General features: G+C 33.3%; 1 protein-coding gene across 1 annotated transcript in view; it reads left to right on the forward strand.

Moving 5' to 3' along the window:
• The first annotated feature begins 302 nt into the window (after nucleotides 1–302).
• LOC106870492 (kinesin-like protein KIF17) overlaps nucleotides 303–21,048 on the forward strand; it is an 805,609-nt gene continuing 784,863 nt past the window's right edge. Inside the window, exon 1 of the mRNA XM_052967819.1 lies at nucleotides 303–411. Coding sequence (XP_052823779.1) covers nucleotides 365–411 — 47 coding nt within the window. The 5' untranslated portion in view covers nucleotides 303–364. The remainder of the gene's footprint in view (nucleotides 412–21,048) is intronic.

Here is a 21,048-nt window from a genome sequence, read left to right on the forward strand (position 1 = left end):
TGCCCCAGCATGGCTACAGTCTAAAGCAAGTAAAAGACAAAAGATAGCACAATGGTGTTGTTTAAAATGCATTTGATCATAGGTCTTCTGGATAAGATCAGATCTTGGCTGTCTCACACCATCTCATCATAATCACCATTTCTACCACCATCAGTACGACTACTACTAACCATAATAACATTAACTACATCAAAGTATACTTAGCAATGCATTTAGATGTAATTATCAACGATTTTTCTTCTTTACCACAAACTATGTATATATCTTATTTTGTTTTCATATTCATTTTGTTTAGGGTGTCACTGAAGGTTATAATGGGACTATTTTTGCCTATGGCCAGACAGGCTGTGGGAAGTCTTTTACTATGCAAGGAGTCAAGGATCCAACAACACAAAGAGGAATTATTCCCAGGTAAGGAAATTTACTTAATTTCAAAAAAAAAAAAAAATATTTAAATACTGCTGCTGTAGCTGCTGCTACTACTACTACTGCTGCTGCCACTACCATGATAATCATCATCACCCTTGCTATTGCTACAACTGAGTATATATAACATATATGTTAAACTGGGTGCACTTAGAGCTAGGTAATTTCAGCACCATGCAGTTCTTTTTGTCAGGATACAAAGCTGTTGTTCCCTTGGTACCTAATCAATTCTTGGATGAGGACAGCTGCATAAAGAAGTGCTAAGTTCTAACTGTGAAGGGTACCTGTGGAAGGGGGGTAGGCCCAGGAAGATGTAGGTTGAAGTGGTGAGAAAGGATCTTGGGATGCAGGGCTTCACCAAGGAAATGACAAGGGACTGGCAGAGGTGGTGATTTGCTGCACTTGACAAAACATGTTAAGCTAAGTAAAATTGCTTGTCTTCTACACATACAGGCTTGTCCTTTCTGGTGCTGGTGTCACATAAGAAGTACCTGTTCTGGTGCTGCGTTAATGCACCTATGCTGGTGTTGTGTAAATGCACCCATGCCAGTGGCATGTAAAAAATACCTAACCCACTCTGCTAAGTGGTTGGAATTAGGAAGGGCATTCAGCCATAGAAACCATGCCACAATAGACAGTTGGAGTCTGGACAACTCCCTGCTAGTCAGCTCCATGTCAAACCGTCCAACCCATGCCAGCATGGAGAGCAGATATTAAACAACGATGATGATGATCTAGTCACCACTTATTTTCTGAGTGGAGCAGTTTGAGATGGTTCTTGCTGTATTAATACTTTCTTTACTTAGCTTTTATAACATCATGTAAATATCTTTACACACTTGTCTAACTACTAAACTGGCTAGTTTACTGTATAATTGCCAACTGAGTTCAAGTTTTCACCTAAATGTTATTTTGGATGAGATGAGCTCTGATCTTGTATGGTTGACTTGTCTTAGATACAGCTAGATGAAGGCAGCAAATTTAGTGATGCTTCAATGTCCAGTGTTTTATGAGCTGATCTTTTTATTGCCATCATATGTGTCTGACAGTGGTGTTTGTTTTCACACAATTAAAGATTTCTTTCATTTGATTTCTCTTTAGTCAACAGAGAGAGAGAGAGAGAGAGAGAGAGAAAGAGAGATAGATAGATAGAGAGAGAGAGTGTGTAATCTACTTTTACATTTTGTTGTGACTTTTCTCCTACTCTTTGCAATATTTCCCCTCCATATCTGGAGTTATAGGTGGCTGAGAGAATAGCAAAATAAGCTTATCAGCTGAATGGAATGGTCAGACTGCTTGTATGCTGTCACTGTCTTGTATGCTGTAACTCTTAATTCTCATTGGCTCAGTTTTACCTGGCTGCAATAAATATCTTCAGATTACTATAAAAAATATACCAATATGTGTTTCAATGATTTGCACTGCTGATTCAAAACCTCCTCTGAGTATAGATTGATGAAGAATGATTTTTTCTACCAATATGTCCTAGATACACCGAAGAAGATAAAGTTTTAAGAAGGTACTCCTAATATATTATGGATTATGGGATTCCCTTTTTGTTTTGCATTTTCTTCCCTAGTTTATGCTATCATTTTGTCAAGGTATATTTAAATCTAACTGACAATCAAAAAGACAAGAAAGAAGTTTATCATACCTTATATTTGATCTAGTAAACATCTACTACCTAATTATTAGCTGTCTTTCATTGTGCTTGATATCATACTTGCAATGCTATGGAAGACACTGCAGCATTTGCAATATCCATTTTGCATTCCTTTTATGTACATTTAGCTGATACACTTCATTGTTGTATGTAAAGGTATTTTGCATAATTGATGAATTATTTGTGGAGCTGGATTGCTGAGCTAAAATTCTTTCATGGTTAACTAATATTCTATAAGAGGATATGTACAAAGATTAGAAGTGTATTTTATTAGTATATTGATTTTTTTTAAAATTTAAAAACAACAAGATGCTGGCTTTGTAGTTGATCATCTGGACTAGATACTTACTTAGTAGTATCAGGATTTGTTTACAAGTCTGAATACTGCCAAGACTGATTTTCTTCTTTATTATGTTGCAGCTGGCAAAATGCATATTATTTCCATTATAACAAAAATAAGGATCAGAAATCTAGATTATACATAACATATTTAGTTTATGAATTTCTTGCAGCTGTTTGTTTTGTAAATTCTATTGAATAAAGTTGCTTCTTTATGCAGTTGCAACTGTAAGGCACATTAAAGATAAAGCTAGTTCATTGTTGGCTGGAAGAAAAAAGCTCATAACATAGGTGCAGGCATGGCTGTGTTGTAAGAAGTTGCTTCCCAACCACATGGTCTGGGTTCAGTTCCATTGCATGGCACCTTGGGCAAGTGTCTTCTGCTACAGTTTTGGCCTGACCAAAGCCTTGTAAGTGGATTTGGTAGATGGAAAATGAAAGAAACTTGTCATATATATATATATATATATATATATATATATATATATATATGTATGTATATATATATATATTTCTGTGTTTGTCCCCTCCCCATCATTGCTTGACAACCGTGTTTAAGTCCCCGTAACTTAAAGAAACTGATAGAATTAGTACTAGGCTTACAGAGAACAAGTCCTGGAGTTGATTTGTTCAACTAAAACCCCTTAAAGTGGTGCCCCAGCATGACCACAGTCTAATGACTGAAACAAGAAAAAGATAAAAGGTAGAAGATTAAGTTGAATGCCAGAATTTGAGGTTAGTTGTAGCATGCATTAGCATAAATGACACTATTGCTAGTCTCCTTGAATTTGTCATTTTTTTTTGTTCGACAGTCCTAACCATGTCCATCCAAAAATAACTATCCATATCAAAGTTGTCTTTGAATTTAACATTCTATCTGTAAAAGTTTATATATCATCATACTTATTTATGAGAGTCTTTAACGAATGTGTAAAGGGAATTAATATGACTTACTGCTTTTTTTGTGTTTTCTTGGAATGATTTAAAACAAAATTGTATATTTAGCTGCTTAGCCATGTGGAGAGCTTGATACTGTAATATATTTTATAATTGGAAGCAACTAAAAAGTAAAAAAACATAAAAACTTCTTTTAAATCTATTTTTAAAATAGATAACTCTTGTTTAAAATTGATAAATGATAAGCAGCTTGTAAAAATTTGAAAAGTTTATTTAGTAAGTTAAATGAATTAGGAAAAAATACTTTGTTCAATTTAATTTTCTCTAGCAAAATCAATTTTGCTTGGTGTAAATCTACCTTTTGCTGAAAAATTGTTCGTGTATCTATGAATATTATTAATTTATTATGGATTGACATTTACACTTTGCAATTTTTTCTTTTTTTTTATGTGGGGTGGATATTAATTAAAAATAAAAGCAAAAAATAATGAATTTATTTTCAGAATATCAATTTATCTTGATATTTTTGATACATTTTTAACAGTTAAAATAGGTATTTTTTTGAAAGATTAAAATTTCATGATAAATGAATTAAAACTGAAAATGTTTATAGATTAATATATTTAATTTTTATTTTAATTTAATTTAATTTTATTCTATACCTTTCCATTTTATCACCTGAAAACTACAGTTTAAAGATAAATTCTCCAAATATTTTCTGTTTCTATGACATTTTTGTCAATTTTCATGTAGTTTTTCTTTTGTTGTTTTATTTTTCAAGGCATAAATACCTTGGAATTGGTTGAATGTTTTCCATATTTCTGAAATCCTGAACTTCACTATTAAGCCAGTGATCAAACAAATATAATGGTAGTTATGTTTCATTTCCAGAGTTGAAGTAACTGTATAGATAAGGCACTAGATTACCAGATTTTATCTTTTTTCATTTACTTGTTTCAGTCATTGAACTGCAGCCATGATGGGGCACGACCTTCAAGGGTTTAATCAAACAAATCAACCCCATTTGCTAAGCAGTAGTGGGGACAAACATAATACAAACACAAAGACACACACACTCACACACATGTGTGCACGCACACATATTTTTCTTCTTCATCATATATATATATATATATATGTATATATATATATGACAGGCTTCATTTAGTTTCTGTCTACCGTATCTACTCACAAGGCTTTGGATGACCTTGGGCTATAATAGAAGGTGCCACACAGTGAGATTTTCTTTTTAATTTGCAGCCCTATAAGTTTTGTTAGATTGACTTGAATGATGTTTGGCTTGAACATCTGCGAGGCAAGGACTATAAGCAAAATATGGGCTAGAAGGGTATTTCAGGACTTGAGGTCCAGGGAGAAAGGATTGGGCAAATAGTAGTTGATGCAAGGCCTGTAGGAGGGCACATAGTATTGGTAACAAGTGGAGAAGAAGTACATGTGTTGGCCTGATGTGGGTGATGTGGTATGGAAATAGGAGCTATTTTGAAGAGCAGGTACTGCATTAGAAAAGTCAAAGTGGAAGGATGATATGTGTCTGTAGATTAGAAGTGGAAGTATGTTGAAGGTGAATCTTCATCAGTCAGTTCCTACTTACTGTTCGCATTTCATTGTGTTTTGGGTGTTTATCAAATTATTGGGATAGATAGGTGTAGGAATGGTTATGTGGTTAAAAAGCTTGCTTCCCAACCATGTGGTTTTGGGTTCAATTCCATAGCATGGTATCTTAGGCGAGTGTCTCTTCTACTGTAGCCTCAGGTTCACCAAAACCTTGGTTGACAGAAACTGAAAGAAACCTATTGCGTGCACACGTGTGTGCGCATATATATGTGTGTGTGTGTGTGTGTGTGTGTGTGTGTGTGTGTGTGTGTGCATGCATGTGTTTGTGTGTAGCCTTGTTTTGACATCATTTTATGGTTGTAAATGAGCCTCACCATCACATGAGTGATGTTGGTTGTTTCTAGTCTTCTATGGGAAACATGTCACACCATGGGGAAATATTACCTTGCTTGGAAACAGGTGAGGGTTGTTGACAGGAAGAGTGTCCAACCATAGAAAGTCTGCCTCAACAAATAGAGACAAGAGTACTAGTAATAACAGCAATAATGTAAATTTGGAAAAGGGATAAAGGGATTAACATTGATACTTTTGTTAACATTGCAACCAAAGAAAGATTTTAAACATGGGTTGAAATTAGTCAAAGAAAGCAGTGTGGTAGCAGTATACCATAAACTAGTTCATCTTTATTTTAAGAAATTTATCCCAGAGAATGCAAAAGAGAATGTGATATACCTCTACTTTATGAAAAGCAGAAGGGTATTTCCCCATACCCTCAAAAGGACAGTTAAAGGAAGCCTTCGATAATGTATAACATGATATATTCTCATTTAATAGGTACAGGGTATTTGGAAGTGCATGACTAATCTTCAAAACTGAAAATGATGCTAGAAAACTAGCAGAGCTAGCACACCATACATCTCCCTATAAGCTGATGTCTTAATACGTTGGATGACACAACGCATGTGTCACGGCAAAGAAAACTGTTTGTAACATTGATTTTTGGCTTGTTGTTACTTTTACAATACAGTATGGAGAAGTGGTAAGCACTGAAGTGACACAGAACAATCTTTTTGTTGTTTGGTGGGGGGGGGGGTCTGCAAAGACATGCAGGTCCTGTGGCCTCCACTAATGATCGCAGAACAATCCTGGTGTTGTATCCCTTTTTGGATATAGAAAAGAAGAGCAATAAAACTGGTGGTGCAGGGTATAGAGTGCAGCTGTTATACATGTGGTAGTAAAGGCCATTCAGGGGCTTTCTACCCAGGAGAGCAGGAAAATCTGTGAAAAAAAGAAAGGGAACAACAACAATATCCCAGGTCGCAGAAGCTACTGTTTTCAGAGCAACAATAGTTGTAGTTCTTAGGTTAGCAAAAGAAATTACCCTGTTCTCAGTTACAAAAAACTCATGACTAGGGTACCCCAATCTCCCTGAACAAAAAAAAAGTACCATCCCAGAAATCATCCTGTTCTCAGTTACAAAAGACTGATGACTTGGGCACCCCCTGTCTTCCTGAACAAAAAGTACCATCTCATAATTGCAAGATGACAGGAAAGCACGAGAAAAGAAAATGGGTAGGGAACTGTTGGAAGACATCATCATCATCATTATCATCATCATCATCATAAGAAAAAAGAAACATCTAAACAAAATCTGAGCAGAATGTGTGATGAGGAGCCCTTCCTCTCTAGGAAAAGTATGAATTTGACATTATATCTAATAGCAAATGACTAACTGATAGATGATTTAAACAAATTGTAAAATGCAATGAGGGTTAAATAAAGTGCAGATTTGTGTGAGAAGGAATCTGGTTATATGGCTCATGCAAAAGATAGGCTGCTAGTGAAAACCACATTACAGAATCATGAACTGTTATGCATTAAACTCAAGTTATGGAGGTTTTTTTCACTCAGTCTGACAGCAACTTTTCTTGGAAGTAAACATTATAAGAACCTTGAAGTGCAAGATTGTTTGTGTAATAGACTCTGTTTATTTGTCTTGTTTAGTATTTTATTTTTATTTCTTAATATTACCAAGGAATATAAACACTGGCATAGCTTTGTTCAGGCGATGACAAGTGTAGAATATAAATATCCTCATACATTCATGCCAGCCTTACATTTGCATGCACATATGCAAACATGCACACATGTGCACATACACGGTGGGCTTCCTGCAAGTTCCATTTACCAAATTTCCTCACATGGTATTGGCCAGCATAGAGCAATAGGACAAAACCCCCAAGGTACTATACAATGAGACTGAATGAAAAATCACTTGGGTGTAAGCAAATTTCAACCGAATTTTAATATTATATATATTAAGCAGTGGCTCTTGCTTCACTCTCAGCTTTATATAAATTTGTATATACACCACCTCAAAATTTCCTTTAAAATCTTTTGTAACAAGTTGTTGTAAGTATAGATGGTAGTAGATGACAGAAACAGCAGAGAGCTCAGCAAACTTGTCTCGCTCATTGTTACTGTTGCTGTAGTTATTTAACACCAGGTTAGTACATATCAATGACCAATGACACTCCATTTTATTTTGTATATCTAAGACAACGTTGTCCAGTATGTCCTTCATTTTTTGGGCCTTGTGTAGAAAAGAATATGTCCTTCGTTTCTTTTAGCTGCTAGGGTGTGATTTGTAATGGATTTTGGTACAATTACTTGTGGTTCAGATAGCTACACAGAGGTTCCTTGCTTGATTGTAAGACTTGATGTGTGAAGTGTTGCTATTTAATTATTATGATATTACTCTAGTTTTCTCTTTTCTGGGGTCACTAAAATATGTACCTGTAATTCCACGAGAGAAGGTTCAATTATCTGTAAACCATATCAACATATATGAAACTTGTTTTTTTTTATCAAATTTAGATATCCATATTATTATTAATACTATGTTTATATGTTAAAAATTATTGATTAGCTGATAATAATTACCATATATATGTGCAGCAGTAGACACTTCAGCTGCATCAGCTTCTCTTGTATCTATGAATTTTATTACTATTGGCTAAATAATGCAAATAATCTCCCACTTTTCCCCAACCAGCCAATAATGAAGAGCTTATATTATACATATCAATGATAAATATAATTCTTGACATACCCTCCAACCTATGTATTGAGAAGCATGAAAAGCCACTTTAAATTTCCTTATACATTTGTTTGAATCTCTTACTTATTTAGCTGCCAAAGATTTAAAAAAAGAAATTGTGTTTACTTCTTTTAAAATGATAATAATAATAAAGAAACAAAAATCGGATTTAAGTCAGACTTGTGGTCTTGTAGCATCTGAAATGAGACTGAAAACTGCTGAAGGTCTCCTGTCTCTGTTTCTTTTTTCTTTTATATATTTACCATATTTACTTTAAGTTGAGTGCTGGGTAAATCTTCTTAAAACTTATCTTAGAATGTGCCAACATACAGCATCTACTGTCAATATTTGAAGTGAATTTCTCTGAAAATATCGACTCACTGAAATACGAAGGAAGAATTTTGAAATTAAATCTTTCTTCCTATGTGCCTGGAATTTCTATCATTTATTTACTTTTGTCTATGTTTAGATGGAATTCTAGAGTATATAGCCAAAGACAAATCTTATTCAAGACTTATCTATTTGCTTTTGTGTGCACGTGTGTGAATGTCTGTGTATATGTGTGTGTGTGTGTGTGTGTGTGTGTGTATTTGTGAGATGAGTGTGCATATATATCTGTGTGTGTGTGTGTGTGTATATTAGTGAGATGAGTGTGCATATATATCTGTGTGTGTGTGTGTATATTTGTGAGATGAGTGTGCATATATACCTGTGTGTGTGTGTGTGTATATTTGTGAGATGAGTGTGCATATATATCTGTGTGTGTGTGTGTATATTTGTGAGATGAGTGTGCATATATATCTGTGTGTGTGTGTGTGTGTGTGTGTGTATATTTGTGAAATGAGTGTGCATATATATCTGTGTATGTGTGTGTTGGAAATGAAAGGAAACTTTACAATGTCTATTGACTTTGGTGATGCCAAAAAAGTTTATATAGATTTTTATTATTTCATATCTTCAGAATTTGAAAGTAAACATTGTGTAATTTTAAAAGTTAAAATTCATATTGATTTATAAACTCCATGTTTCCAATTATTTTGATATATGTTTTATCTGCCTTAAAATTATTGAAATGTATTAGAAAAAAAAAAAAAAAATCATAAAATAAAAAGCAACTGGATATTTTGTGCAGTAAAGGTGTTCTGGTAATATCCCTTCTAAACTATTTCTGTCTACATTGAATAGTTTACTATATTTCTGAATGTATTAAATTCATAGCATTTATATTCTGATGGTGAATTTTAACTGGTTGACTAACCCCATAAAGAGTTCCTTGTTGTTTTTGTTGTTATTGTTTAGCCCCAAGTTAGCCTTGATGTAGCAAACTTATAATCAAAAATATTCCAGTCCAGTCATTACTGCTTTGTCTTTCATTCAGACAATGCATCTTAGGACTACATTGTTGAATGTAGTATTCTTTTTAAAGATACTTTTGTAGGATTTGAGGGAGATTTGGTTTCTATTTCTAGCTGGTTGAGTTACCATACAAAAGTTCTCTTGTTGGTTTGATTGTGAGAGGTGTAATTCACTGTAACTAACTGCAGTAATATTGAATTAGTTATTTGTTTGTTTGTAGTGCTGAATTTAATTCCATAGGCAGGAGAAACTTTTTGCTATAGACCAACTCCCTGTCTAGAGGGCTATTTATCTCTCACACGATTTAACAGTCCAGAAGCTAGGTATGAGCATTGGTTCCATTTTAGGTTGTTCATTTAAAGGGTATCTAGGGAAAGTTTGTTTGATTGTATCCAGTTTTCTCCATGCTATACTCACAGGAGAAACTGAACACAGTAATACAAGCTAATGTAGAACTTGGGGTATGAGGGTCACCTAGAGCCTGACTATTCCGCCGGGCCCCGACCCGCAAACTCGCGAATCGGGCCCCGTCACGGGTACGGTAGCGGCCGCGTGGCTCGTATCGCAGCCGACACGTCGGCCTTTCCATCGCGGTGCCGGCGGTTCGGCGGCAGCAGTCCGCCGCCGAGGCGTCCGCATTCTCTGTGGTTTTCAGTATTGACTACTTGTTAGTATTTATTATCATTAAAGTCATGAGAATGTTAGAAGCCTTAGGTGTTGACTCAACAGCACTATTGAAAAGATACAAACTGCTCACTGCTTGGTTCATTGCCTAGTACTCTACTCAACAAAACATAGTGGCCAGCCATGCTCTCAAAAGAAATTGTATTTTGCTATGTTGAGGCAGATTTCATGAAGTTAATGTATTATTAAATTCAATATATCTATAAGTGTAAACATAATAATGAAGAAGAAATTTCTTGTTTGAAAACCTGGAAAGTGAGGGAAATAAATAAATAAATAAATAAATAAAGAGAGAGAGAGAGAGAGAGTGTGTGTGTGTGTGTGTGCATGTGTGCGTAATATCAGTAATTAAAAATCTTAATTTCAGTCTATTTCTGTTTGTCACCAGCTGCAATATTGAAATATATCTTGTTTTCTTACTCAAATGTAAATAAAGATATATATGATTTTGTCTAAAAACAGGTCAGTGCTAGTATATTATTTTAAATAGATTGTCTAAAGCATGTTTAGACATTAAAGGAGGAAACTAGGGCTTTACTTCAGCTTAGGGCTTTACTTCAGACACCAATAAATATCAAAATTACAAATTCTTTCTGAAGCCATGCTTATTTTTTATTGTGGTCTAATAAAAGCTAATATGCAATGTTTAGATATTCCTAAATGTATCAAGTTAATTTGCCAAATATACATTTATGATATACAAATATGCTACATTTAATGTAATCTATGATACTGGACTTCTAAATACATGCTTATAGGATCCTGCTATTGGAATTAAGTTCTATCTCTGTGAAAGGCACCTAACTCTGATTTCTCTAGTTGACTTGTAAAACAGGCTACACTCTTGCTTTCTGTTAAACCATTCATTTTTTTTTTGCCCTCTCTATGTAAATGGGACCATCATATCTGGCATTTTCATTTTGTCAAAGATACTCATATCTTTCCCCTGGCTATGTAAGCTGTGTTGCAGGCTTATTAATTTACATAATGTAATACTAGACAGATTACTGGATGGTATTGGTCAAGGTCTGTTTGATGTGGGTTGACTTGGATCAAATAACAATAGTTTCTTATGATGGCAGACAACCATAATTTTGTTATGGCAAAACCCTTGAATAGACCATATTGCATCACTGCTATTTTGTAGAACCTGAAATAATGAACAGCAAAGTTACCCCAGTATAATTGAACTCATCATCTCACTCTGTCAGGCATCTTAATTAGCACTCCTCTATTTTGGCTACTTTTATAAATATTTTTGGCTGAATTGATTAGAACATTGGACAAAATATCTTGTAGCATTTAGCTATGTCACTTTACTTTCTTAGCTTAAATTCTACTGAGATCGACTTTGCCTTTCATGCTTCCAGGGCTGATAAAATAAAGTACCACTCAAGTACAGGGGTTGACGTTCTACCTAAGTTTTATGAAGAGAGTTAATTATTATCAGTTGTTAAATTATTTTATTTAAAATTTATCAGGTTTGGGGGTTTTAAATATCCAGTTAGAAGAATTTGTTAATTGATTTGACAATTCACATTTTAAACTTAGCTTATTTTTTTTAGATGATATATGTATACAAGGGGATACCCAATCGAAATCAGAATTTTGCAATGCTATTTTATTCACTTAATTTTACATGTTTACAATTTTCTCATCTTTATTCTCCATTTGAAGCAATGCATCGGTCCAGATGCATTTTCCACTGCTCAAAACAGTGCTGGAACCAGTGCAAAGTGATGCCTTTTAATGCCTCCATCATTTTTTTTGTTCACCTTTTCCACATCTGCAAATTCCATAGCACCAGCTTTCATCACCAGTGATGACTTTTGAAAAAAAAAAAGGTCTGAATCAACTTCCAACTGTTCTTTCATTTGTAACTGCTTTTAATCTTCAGTGAGCAAGTGAGACACAAATTTTGCTGCAACTCTTTTCATTCGCAATTCCTCACTGAAAATTTGTTGGCAGGAGCGCCAGGACACACCAATCACATCAACACGTTTGTCAATTGTTTAGCGACAGACCTCCAAGATCAGTTTATGAATTTTCATGCTGTTTTCATTCATTTGGGAGATCAACAGTTGCCTTGAACAAGGTTCGTCTTCAAGAGATAAGTGACCATTCCTAAAGCATGAAAACCACCTGTGAACTTGTGTTTTGCTCATAGCAGCATCTTTGTAAGCCGTTTGAAGCATGACAACTGTTTCAGCCACTATTTTCTCCAGCAGAAAACAGAATTTCCTGGAAGCATGTCGTTCCTTTGTTTCAGCTACTGCAAAAGTTGATGAACAGGGGAGAAGCACTGCAAAACAAAGATGTACCACATGGCAATACGATCCCACTGGATGACACTGGTCAGCATACTGATGTCTGAGGGTTACATCAAGTGGCTTCTAGCAGCAGAAGCCTGAACTACAATGGGATTATCTCACAGAGAATATTTCCAGTTATTTTTGGATACCCCCTTGTGTATATATGTTACATTAAGGGCTGTTACTATGATTAAAGCCACATGCTGGAATAGGATGCTGGCTGCCTGATAAAATCTTATATAGATGTTATCCTTATATTTAATTTATATATATATATATATATGTATGTATGTATGTATGTATGTATGTATGTATTACAGTTTATATATTGCTGTTGTCAGTCTATATTTTGAAAATTAAAGTTATGATGTAGCTAATGAAAAAGGTTGAATGGGCTGCTAGCCTTATGCCTATTATTAGAAACATGCCTCCACCTCCTTCTCTTCCTCCTCCTAAACAACAACAACAACAAAGCAAAATTGTTAGCATCAGACAAAATACTTGACATTTCTTCCAACTTTTTATGCTCTGAGTTCAAATCCCAGCCTTTCATTCTTTCAGTGTTGACAAAATAAAATACCAGTCAAAGCACTGGAGTAAATGTAATTGACTGACCACCGCTCCCCTAAAATTGCTGGCCTTGTGCCTTTGAAACCATCTGTATATTAATATGTTCAGGCTGAAATGTGTTATACTGTCATGTGATTAGTTGAAAGGAAAGGCGAGAGTGAGAGCGTGGGAAAGTGAAGTGTTAGTGACTTGAGGTAAGTGGAATGTAATAGTTATTATGTGGTTAAAAAATTAATTGAAGGGAGTGATATAAAGAAAGAGAGTTAGAATGCAATGTTCAGCAGAGGGGTGATGTTCTGGTAGTAAAGAAAAGCAAACAGAGAGTGAAAAGAGAGAGGGAGAGAGAGGGAGAGAGAGAGGGAGGGAGAGAGAGAGGGAGAAGGGGAAGAGAGTAGTGATGTTATTGCCAGCTGATGCATTAAGCTATCATGTGGTTAGTGGAAGTGAGAGGTGGAGAGAAAGAGAAAGAAAGAAATGATAATGATGTGAAGAGGGGATGACATGGTTAAAAAGTTTGTTGAAGTATGAGATAGAGATAGATAGATAGATAGATAGAGGGAGAGAGAGAGAGTGTGTTTAGCAGAGTGAAATTTTAAACATCATATATTATTATAACTGACAAGAAAATAACACTTCACTATTCAATTTCTTCTATCTTCTATCTGTCGATCTATTTATCTATCCACATTGACAGATACATTGATAGCTGGATAGAAGAAGGAAGGAAGGCTTACATTAGATATGATTATAAACCTATAGATAGAAAGATAGATTTTTCAATGAAAGTGAAATAACTTACCAAATATAGCTGTGGAAGCTATTATTTAAAAAAGAAAATGTTATTCAATCTTTGTATTAACAGCAAGAAAAGTAGATATAAACTGCACTGAACTGAACTGAGATAATATCTGTTGGCTACTTAGACTGAACTTTGTTACAGAAAACGATGATGATGGTGGTGGTGGTGAGTGGATAGTGAAAAATGTAGTGTTTTTTTTAATTGAACTAAATTTTATATATCACCTAACACTTAACACATGTGCATAAGTGCAATTATTTATTGTCTACTTGCTTGAAAATTGATATTTGTTTATAAAATATGGATGACAGATGATGTAAGCTTACAAGAGAAAGAATGGGATGGTATAGATAACGATGTACAGAGAAGCAGAGGGAGCATCAGAAATGTATTCAAGATAGAATTTAAAATGAAAATGAGAGAAAACATGAAAAAAGACAAAAACAAACAAACTGTATAGGTGCAGGAATGGCTGTGTGGTAAGTAGCTTGTTTACCAACCACATGGTTCCGGGTTCATTCCCACTGCGTGGTATCTTGGGCAAGTATCTTCTACTATAGCCTCGGGCCGACCAAAGCATTGTGAGTGGATTTGGTAGACGGAAACTGAAAGAAGCCCGCCGTATATATGTATATATACATATATATGTATGTGTGTGTATATGTTTGTGTGTCTGTGTTTGTCCCCCCCCCCCCAACATTGCTTGACAACCAATGCTGGTGTGTTTAGGTCCTCGTAACTTAGCAGTTTGGCAAAAGAGACCGATAGAATAAGTACTAGGCATCCAAAGAATGTCCTGGGGGTCAATTTGCTCGTCTAAAGGCGATGCTCCAGCATGGCCACAGTCAAATGACTGAAACAAGTAAAAGAGTAAAAAAAAAAAGAGTAAAAAAAGAGTTAATACATGGTTGAAAGTTACAACATTGGTGACATGAGTATTCTCTGTAATAATTGTAAAACTTATATTTATAAATGAACTTCTGAACTGCTGAGAGAATGGGAAAGTCATACTCCCTTAATTACAGCCTTATCCAGAAGAACTGATAGGTGTTTTTAAAGGAAAATAATGCAGAATATACAATTTATAAAGGAACACTAATTTTTACAGCTCTATATAAACTTACAACCATCTAAAAAGCTTTGTATTTACCATGGAATTTCCATGGGTATTGCTTGAAATTGGGAGTGGATAAGGGGTAGTTGATCAAATCAATCTTAGAACTTGATGAGCATTTAATTTTATTGACTCCAGAAGGGTGGAAGACAAAGTTTGGCCTCAGTGGGATTTGAAACTCAAAATGTAAAACACCAGAACCGACATTACCAGGAATTTTGCCTGATACTCTAATGGCGCTGCTAATCCACCCGCCTCATAATTATAATAATAATGATAATAATAATAAAAATGAAAATGATAATAACAATAATAATAATAACAATTAAAGTAAGAATAACAATAATAATAACAATTAATAATAGTAAGAATAATTAATAATAATAAAAATAAATTTATAGAATGAAAAATATATCACCAATATTTTCAAAATAATTTAATATTTAAATGTTTAATAATCAAAGGACGAGTTATTTTTCAGTATGTAAATTGTTTTAAATTAAGGTTAATCTTTTTTTCTTTCTTATTTTTGTTTCAAACAACATAAATTGATTCAAACACTATATTTCATTTTAATTTCATTTATTTTTTTTTACATTTTACTTTTTACTTTTCTAATTTTCATTCCTCATTAAGTCACTTGAATTGTGTTGTTTCAATTGGTCAACTGAGTAATTAAAAATAAAATAAAAATTGATCATTATCTAGTTTGGTAATTTCTGATACTTTGCAGTATATTTATATTAATTAACAGATTTACTGCAATAAATAACATTTCTATTGATATCCAGGTTTCAAAGTTATTTTTTAATATTTTAATCTTTTTTTTTTGTAATCTATATTAATAAAAAAAATTGAAGAATTTACTACAAATGTATTTATTGTAAATTATAGGTTTTTCCCCTTTCCTTTTTCTTTTTGTGTGTTCTATTAAACTATTTCCTGGATAGTGGAAATGTGTTTAAGTAGTGGCGCTGATGATGATGATGACAGTGATAATGATGATGTTGATTTTATATCCAGTTTTGATATTCATTAGCATAAAACACGTTCTTGATATGCAGAATTATAATTTTTATATCATCCTCATTTGTAATCTAATAGCTTGTTCAGAAAAAGTTGCAAATTTGTGGCTAGAATTAAAGTTTTTCTTTTTCTGCTGATGAATGCTTTATTATTATTATTATTATTATTATATCTTAATTTCTTTTTTCTTTTTTTTCTTTGTTTTTTTGCATCTCTCCAAAACACCATAATTTTTACAGTGTTATCATTCTTAGCTATTAGCAATGTGTCGAAAACAGAATATTTTTAACATGTTAAAAAATTGTGTAGTAAATTTTTATTTTAGAAGTGCTTGGCAAAAGTATCAAAGTAAAAATTATGGAGTAAAAGGAAGTGTCATTTAAATATCTCTGACTTTAGGTGTTATGTTTTATGATGCATTGCAAAGGAAGGGATCAGCCTGTAGCAGTTCGATTTTTGAGTAAAGAGATGTAAAATAAGTTAAGAGTTTCTATGACTATCTTCATTTTAAACATTTGCCAGCCAAAAATACAAAACTACTCCAAATATGGGAGTAAAACATAAATTACTCCCAATGCAACCACTCACAGATCTAATAACACATGAAAGAATGCAAGTACAGAGGTTTCATGTGTGTATGATTGTTGGTGTCTATATAGGGATGTTGCTTAGTGACAAAAAAATTCTAAATTATTTGAGATTTATCTATTAGTTGGAGAAAGAAAACAGTCTTAGCAGCAATTGTTAGTGACTCTTAAAGAATTGAGACTATAATTTTAAGTAATTGAGAATGAATTTCACAAAATCAGTTTACATGTTTAAGAGAAAATCTGATTTTTGCTTGCAAGCAAGGTGACAACTATAAAGACATTTTCAGTCTTATAGGATCTTGTCAACATACTATTGTCTATTCTCTTCTTAATTTATTGAAGTTATCTCATCATGTTCTTTAGGTGGTACTAACAATTTACCACTGTATTTTTTCAATTAATTCAGAATATTTTCTCTACATCATTTAGTATATTACCCCTTAACTTAACTATCTAAAATTCATGCCATTGTCTCACTTGAATTATTTTCCACCCTCCCCAGGTTCATAGTCCTATGGGTGGTGTGAAAACCTCAAGAGTGCAGGTGGCACAGAAGAAGCACCTACTACATGATGTAAAGTGGTTGGCATTATAAAAAACCCATAGAAACCATGCCAAAGCAGACACTGGAGCATGATGCAGTCTCTGCACTCATTGGTTTATATCAAACCATCCAGCCCATGTCAGCATGGAACATGACTGTTAAATGATGATGATGATATATATGGCCATCTTTTTCCATTTCTATTTTCTCATATTCTATAGAAGTCAAATATTGATGTCTTTTAATGACATAAAGCCACAAATATGTAGGGGAAGGGTTTAATATGTTGAATTAATACTAGTATATTACTGATGCTTATTTTATTCTGCTGGATGTATCCTCTTTCTGAATGCAATGGTACATAACAATATACCACAAGTTATGTACTCTCTACTACTCACTATCTCATTTATGTCTATATTAACTCTGTGTATATATGTTTATAATTTCAGGTTACATAACCTGTACATACATAGACACATACCACTGGAAAATGGAATCTGAGATCTAATTTTAAATGAGTATCTGGATGTAAATGTGTATCATGATCAGATGCAACAGCAATTTTCTGAACAATGTGTATGATAATAGCATTAGGTAAAGCTTTGTACAGATAGATACAATTTGGAATTGAGCTGATGAAGCTGAAATTCATTGATGTGAAAGGAGAATTCTATCATGCTTTGCTACTTCCACAAATATCTTAAGACATATTTGAAAAGTGCCACCAGAGATTTACAAGTATTCCATTAGTAAATTGACCTAAACTTGTAGCACTTACAAAGTTTCTCTAGCATTTTACTCCAGATAAGAAACTAGATTTCATAGATATCAATTCTGTGGTAGATAATGTGTTCCAATTAAATGTGATTTGCTGGCAGCTTTATCTCAAGGGGTTTTCAAAGAAGAAAGCAGGGCAGCACTGTTCTTCAGATGCATAAAATGTGTTAGTGTTGTGCTTCTTAACAAATGCCAGTTATTAGAAATATTTCTGGTTTTAGAGCAACTTCATATATATTTTAGCAACAAATGTGTAAATGAAAATATCGTAAAGAGATTTGATGGGCTGAGCTGATCTACAGCTCTAATTTTCAATGTTCTTTTGTATGTCACCAGAAAAATATTTTTAAAAATTACTTTTTTCTTGGAAGACCTGGATCAACAGGAATTAATTGATAATAATGATAATATTAGTTTCATATTTTGGCACACGGCCAGCAATTTTCACATGACGTTAGTGGAGAGTGGGGATAATTCGTTTAGATTGATCTCAGTTCTCAACTGGTACTTATTTTATTTACCCAGAAAGGATTAAAGGCAAAGTTGACTGGAAATTGAACTCAGAATGTAAAAATGGATGAAATGTCACTAAGCATTTTGCCCAGTGTGCTAGCACTTCTGCCAGCAGATTGTCTTAATAGTGATAATAATAATAATAATAATAATAATAATAATAATAATAATAATAATAATAATAATAATAATAATATTATTGGCAGGAATGTGCTACAAGGGAATTTGAAAATGCTATTTTTATTGATACAGCAGTGCCAATAATAATAAGCTGGAAACAGGATTTAGCACTGTACTTATGTGTCGCAGAAAAGTATTCAAATAATTTTTCCGCACTGAAAATTCTGAGGTGTTTTAAGTGATTGTCGAAAGGTATTATTATACATAGATGGCAGTTTTAATTTAATGCAGCTTCAATTTCATATACCAGATTTTTATTCAGCTAGATGTCTATTTGCAATACTAGTGAATATTTCATTCACTGTTTCCTATTTTGGAGATGACAAATTGCATCTAGGCATGTGACTGTGAGTATATGTCACTGATAAGGCTCAAGGAGGAAGAAATCCATCTAGTGTTCTTGCCAACTGCTGATGGGATGATTTTTTAAGTCTTTCTCCAACATTGATGTTTTGTTTTTAAATGCAACCTGTCCATAAGAAATGTTATCTCGGGACTAATGCCACAGTAACATGCCCATCAATGAAGTGCTTTAAGTATGATACAAAATTATAGTTTATAATAATGGGTTCTTGATAGAAAAGGATATATGTTATTTATGTATTTGATCAAGCAATAAGACATACACTTAGAAGCAAATGATAAACAGTTTTATACAAATACTAAGGTACTAAAATTAATAAAGCAATGTAAAAAGTAATGCCCTTAGTTTAATCTAATAGAATAGGGGTCAACCAGCTGAGTCCACTCTTACCATTGTGGTTTGTGCATAGTTTGGACACTTAACTCTTAAAATGCACAGTTCACCTTGCTGCAAATGTGTACTACAAAGCAGGAACTGTAAGTTGCTCCAAGTAATTTCAGTATTGTTGATTTGACAAGAGATTCATTAGTTTGCAGTTTTGGGTTCAATTCCTGCTATAGAGGAAAAAAAACCCAAAACAAATTGTGATATACTAATATTCCGCACAGAAAGAGATGCCATAGAAACGGGGAATGAGTATTAGGCTACATGGATCATTCTTACTCTTAAAGGATTAGCTTATCAGTGGGACATACAGCAAAACATTTACAGTAATTGGAAGTGTCAGGTTAAGGCCTTTGTATCTGTTGGGGCTAGGGATAAGGACAGCCTGTCGCATAAGCACATTTTATCCAATTTTATTTGCTACTATCATTAGAAACCTAACCGTTCCATTTATTGGTATATAATTTCTCCAGACTTTCATAAAGTGAAATGTAAGATATCTAATTTTTACTTTAAATTATACATCTATATTTTTTCTTATTGCATTATAACTTTTGTGATTACAAGTGTGAAAATGTTTTCCCCCAAATCAGTTGATGACTTAAAGAAAACTGATTTCTATCTACAATGTGTCAAATATATCAGTAGTAAATATATATGTGAAGAACAATTGTCATAACCTCACGATTTCTATGATATTTTCCAACAACCATGCAGTTGGCTTTAGGCATAGGTGCAAGTTAAACAAACAAATAGTTGCTGTTTCCTTAATAAGAATGAACAAAATATAAATGAAATTTTCTAAGAAATTTATAAAGGGTAAGAAAGAAGAAAAAAACAGAAAGAAGGAATATTTTGTTATGAATATATTTGATTTTCATGAAGTTCATTTAGATAGGTGCATTTCTGTCACTTAGAATGTCAGTATTGCACCTAAGGATAATAAGCTATGATGTATGTATGAATAACCATCAAACTTAAAACCATAGTTGTACGATCAATGCTTTGACATATTTTCTTTTTCATCTAACCCAAATAGTGTATACATTTAGCTGATAAGATAGGTAAAACAAATCTCTAGATATTATAGGTAAAAATAGAGAAATAGCTGGTGGTCATACGTGAGAGTTCAGAGTGTTATAAAAGATGTTATTTTGATGTCATTTTTCAAGTCAAGTTTGAGACAATATTCTAGATGTGATAAAATAACAGCCAGCAGCTACAGCTTACTGCACTTTAGAAATAGGTCCATAAAGGTGTATTCAATTTCAAATATACATATATATTGTGTGTGTATATGTATGTAATATATATGAATATATATGTGTGTGTGTGTGTGTATGTGTGTGTATATTTATATGTATATAAGTATGTGTATGTGTGTATCTATATGTGTGCATATATATATATATATATATATATATAATTTCATTTTGTATATATGTATATATGTGTGTGTGAGTGTGTATATTTAGATGGATTTATATAAGAATGTGTGTGTGGGTATATATATATATGAGAGTGTATATATGTATTTATGTATGTATGCATATATATTGTATATAATGCATTAAATTCTATTGCATCACTACTAATCTTCAGCAAAATACAGTAGAAAAATTTCTGTTAGAATAGAACAGATAATCTGAGAGATTTCTTTTTAATATCGTTCAATTAAATGTCAGAAGCAATGATATCAATTGTTCAAACTTCACTGAGAATGTTAGGTGACTGATGAAGGTATCTGATAAATACATGCACACACACACACACACACACACACACACATACACACACACACACACACACACACACACATACAAAAATACATG

This window comes from Octopus bimaculoides, chromosome 5 (assembly GCF_001194135.2).
Source record: "Octopus bimaculoides isolate UCB-OBI-ISO-001 chromosome 5, ASM119413v2, whole genome shotgun sequence".
NCBI lineage: Eukaryota > Metazoa > Mollusca > Cephalopoda > Octopoda > Octopodidae > Octopus > Octopus bimaculoides.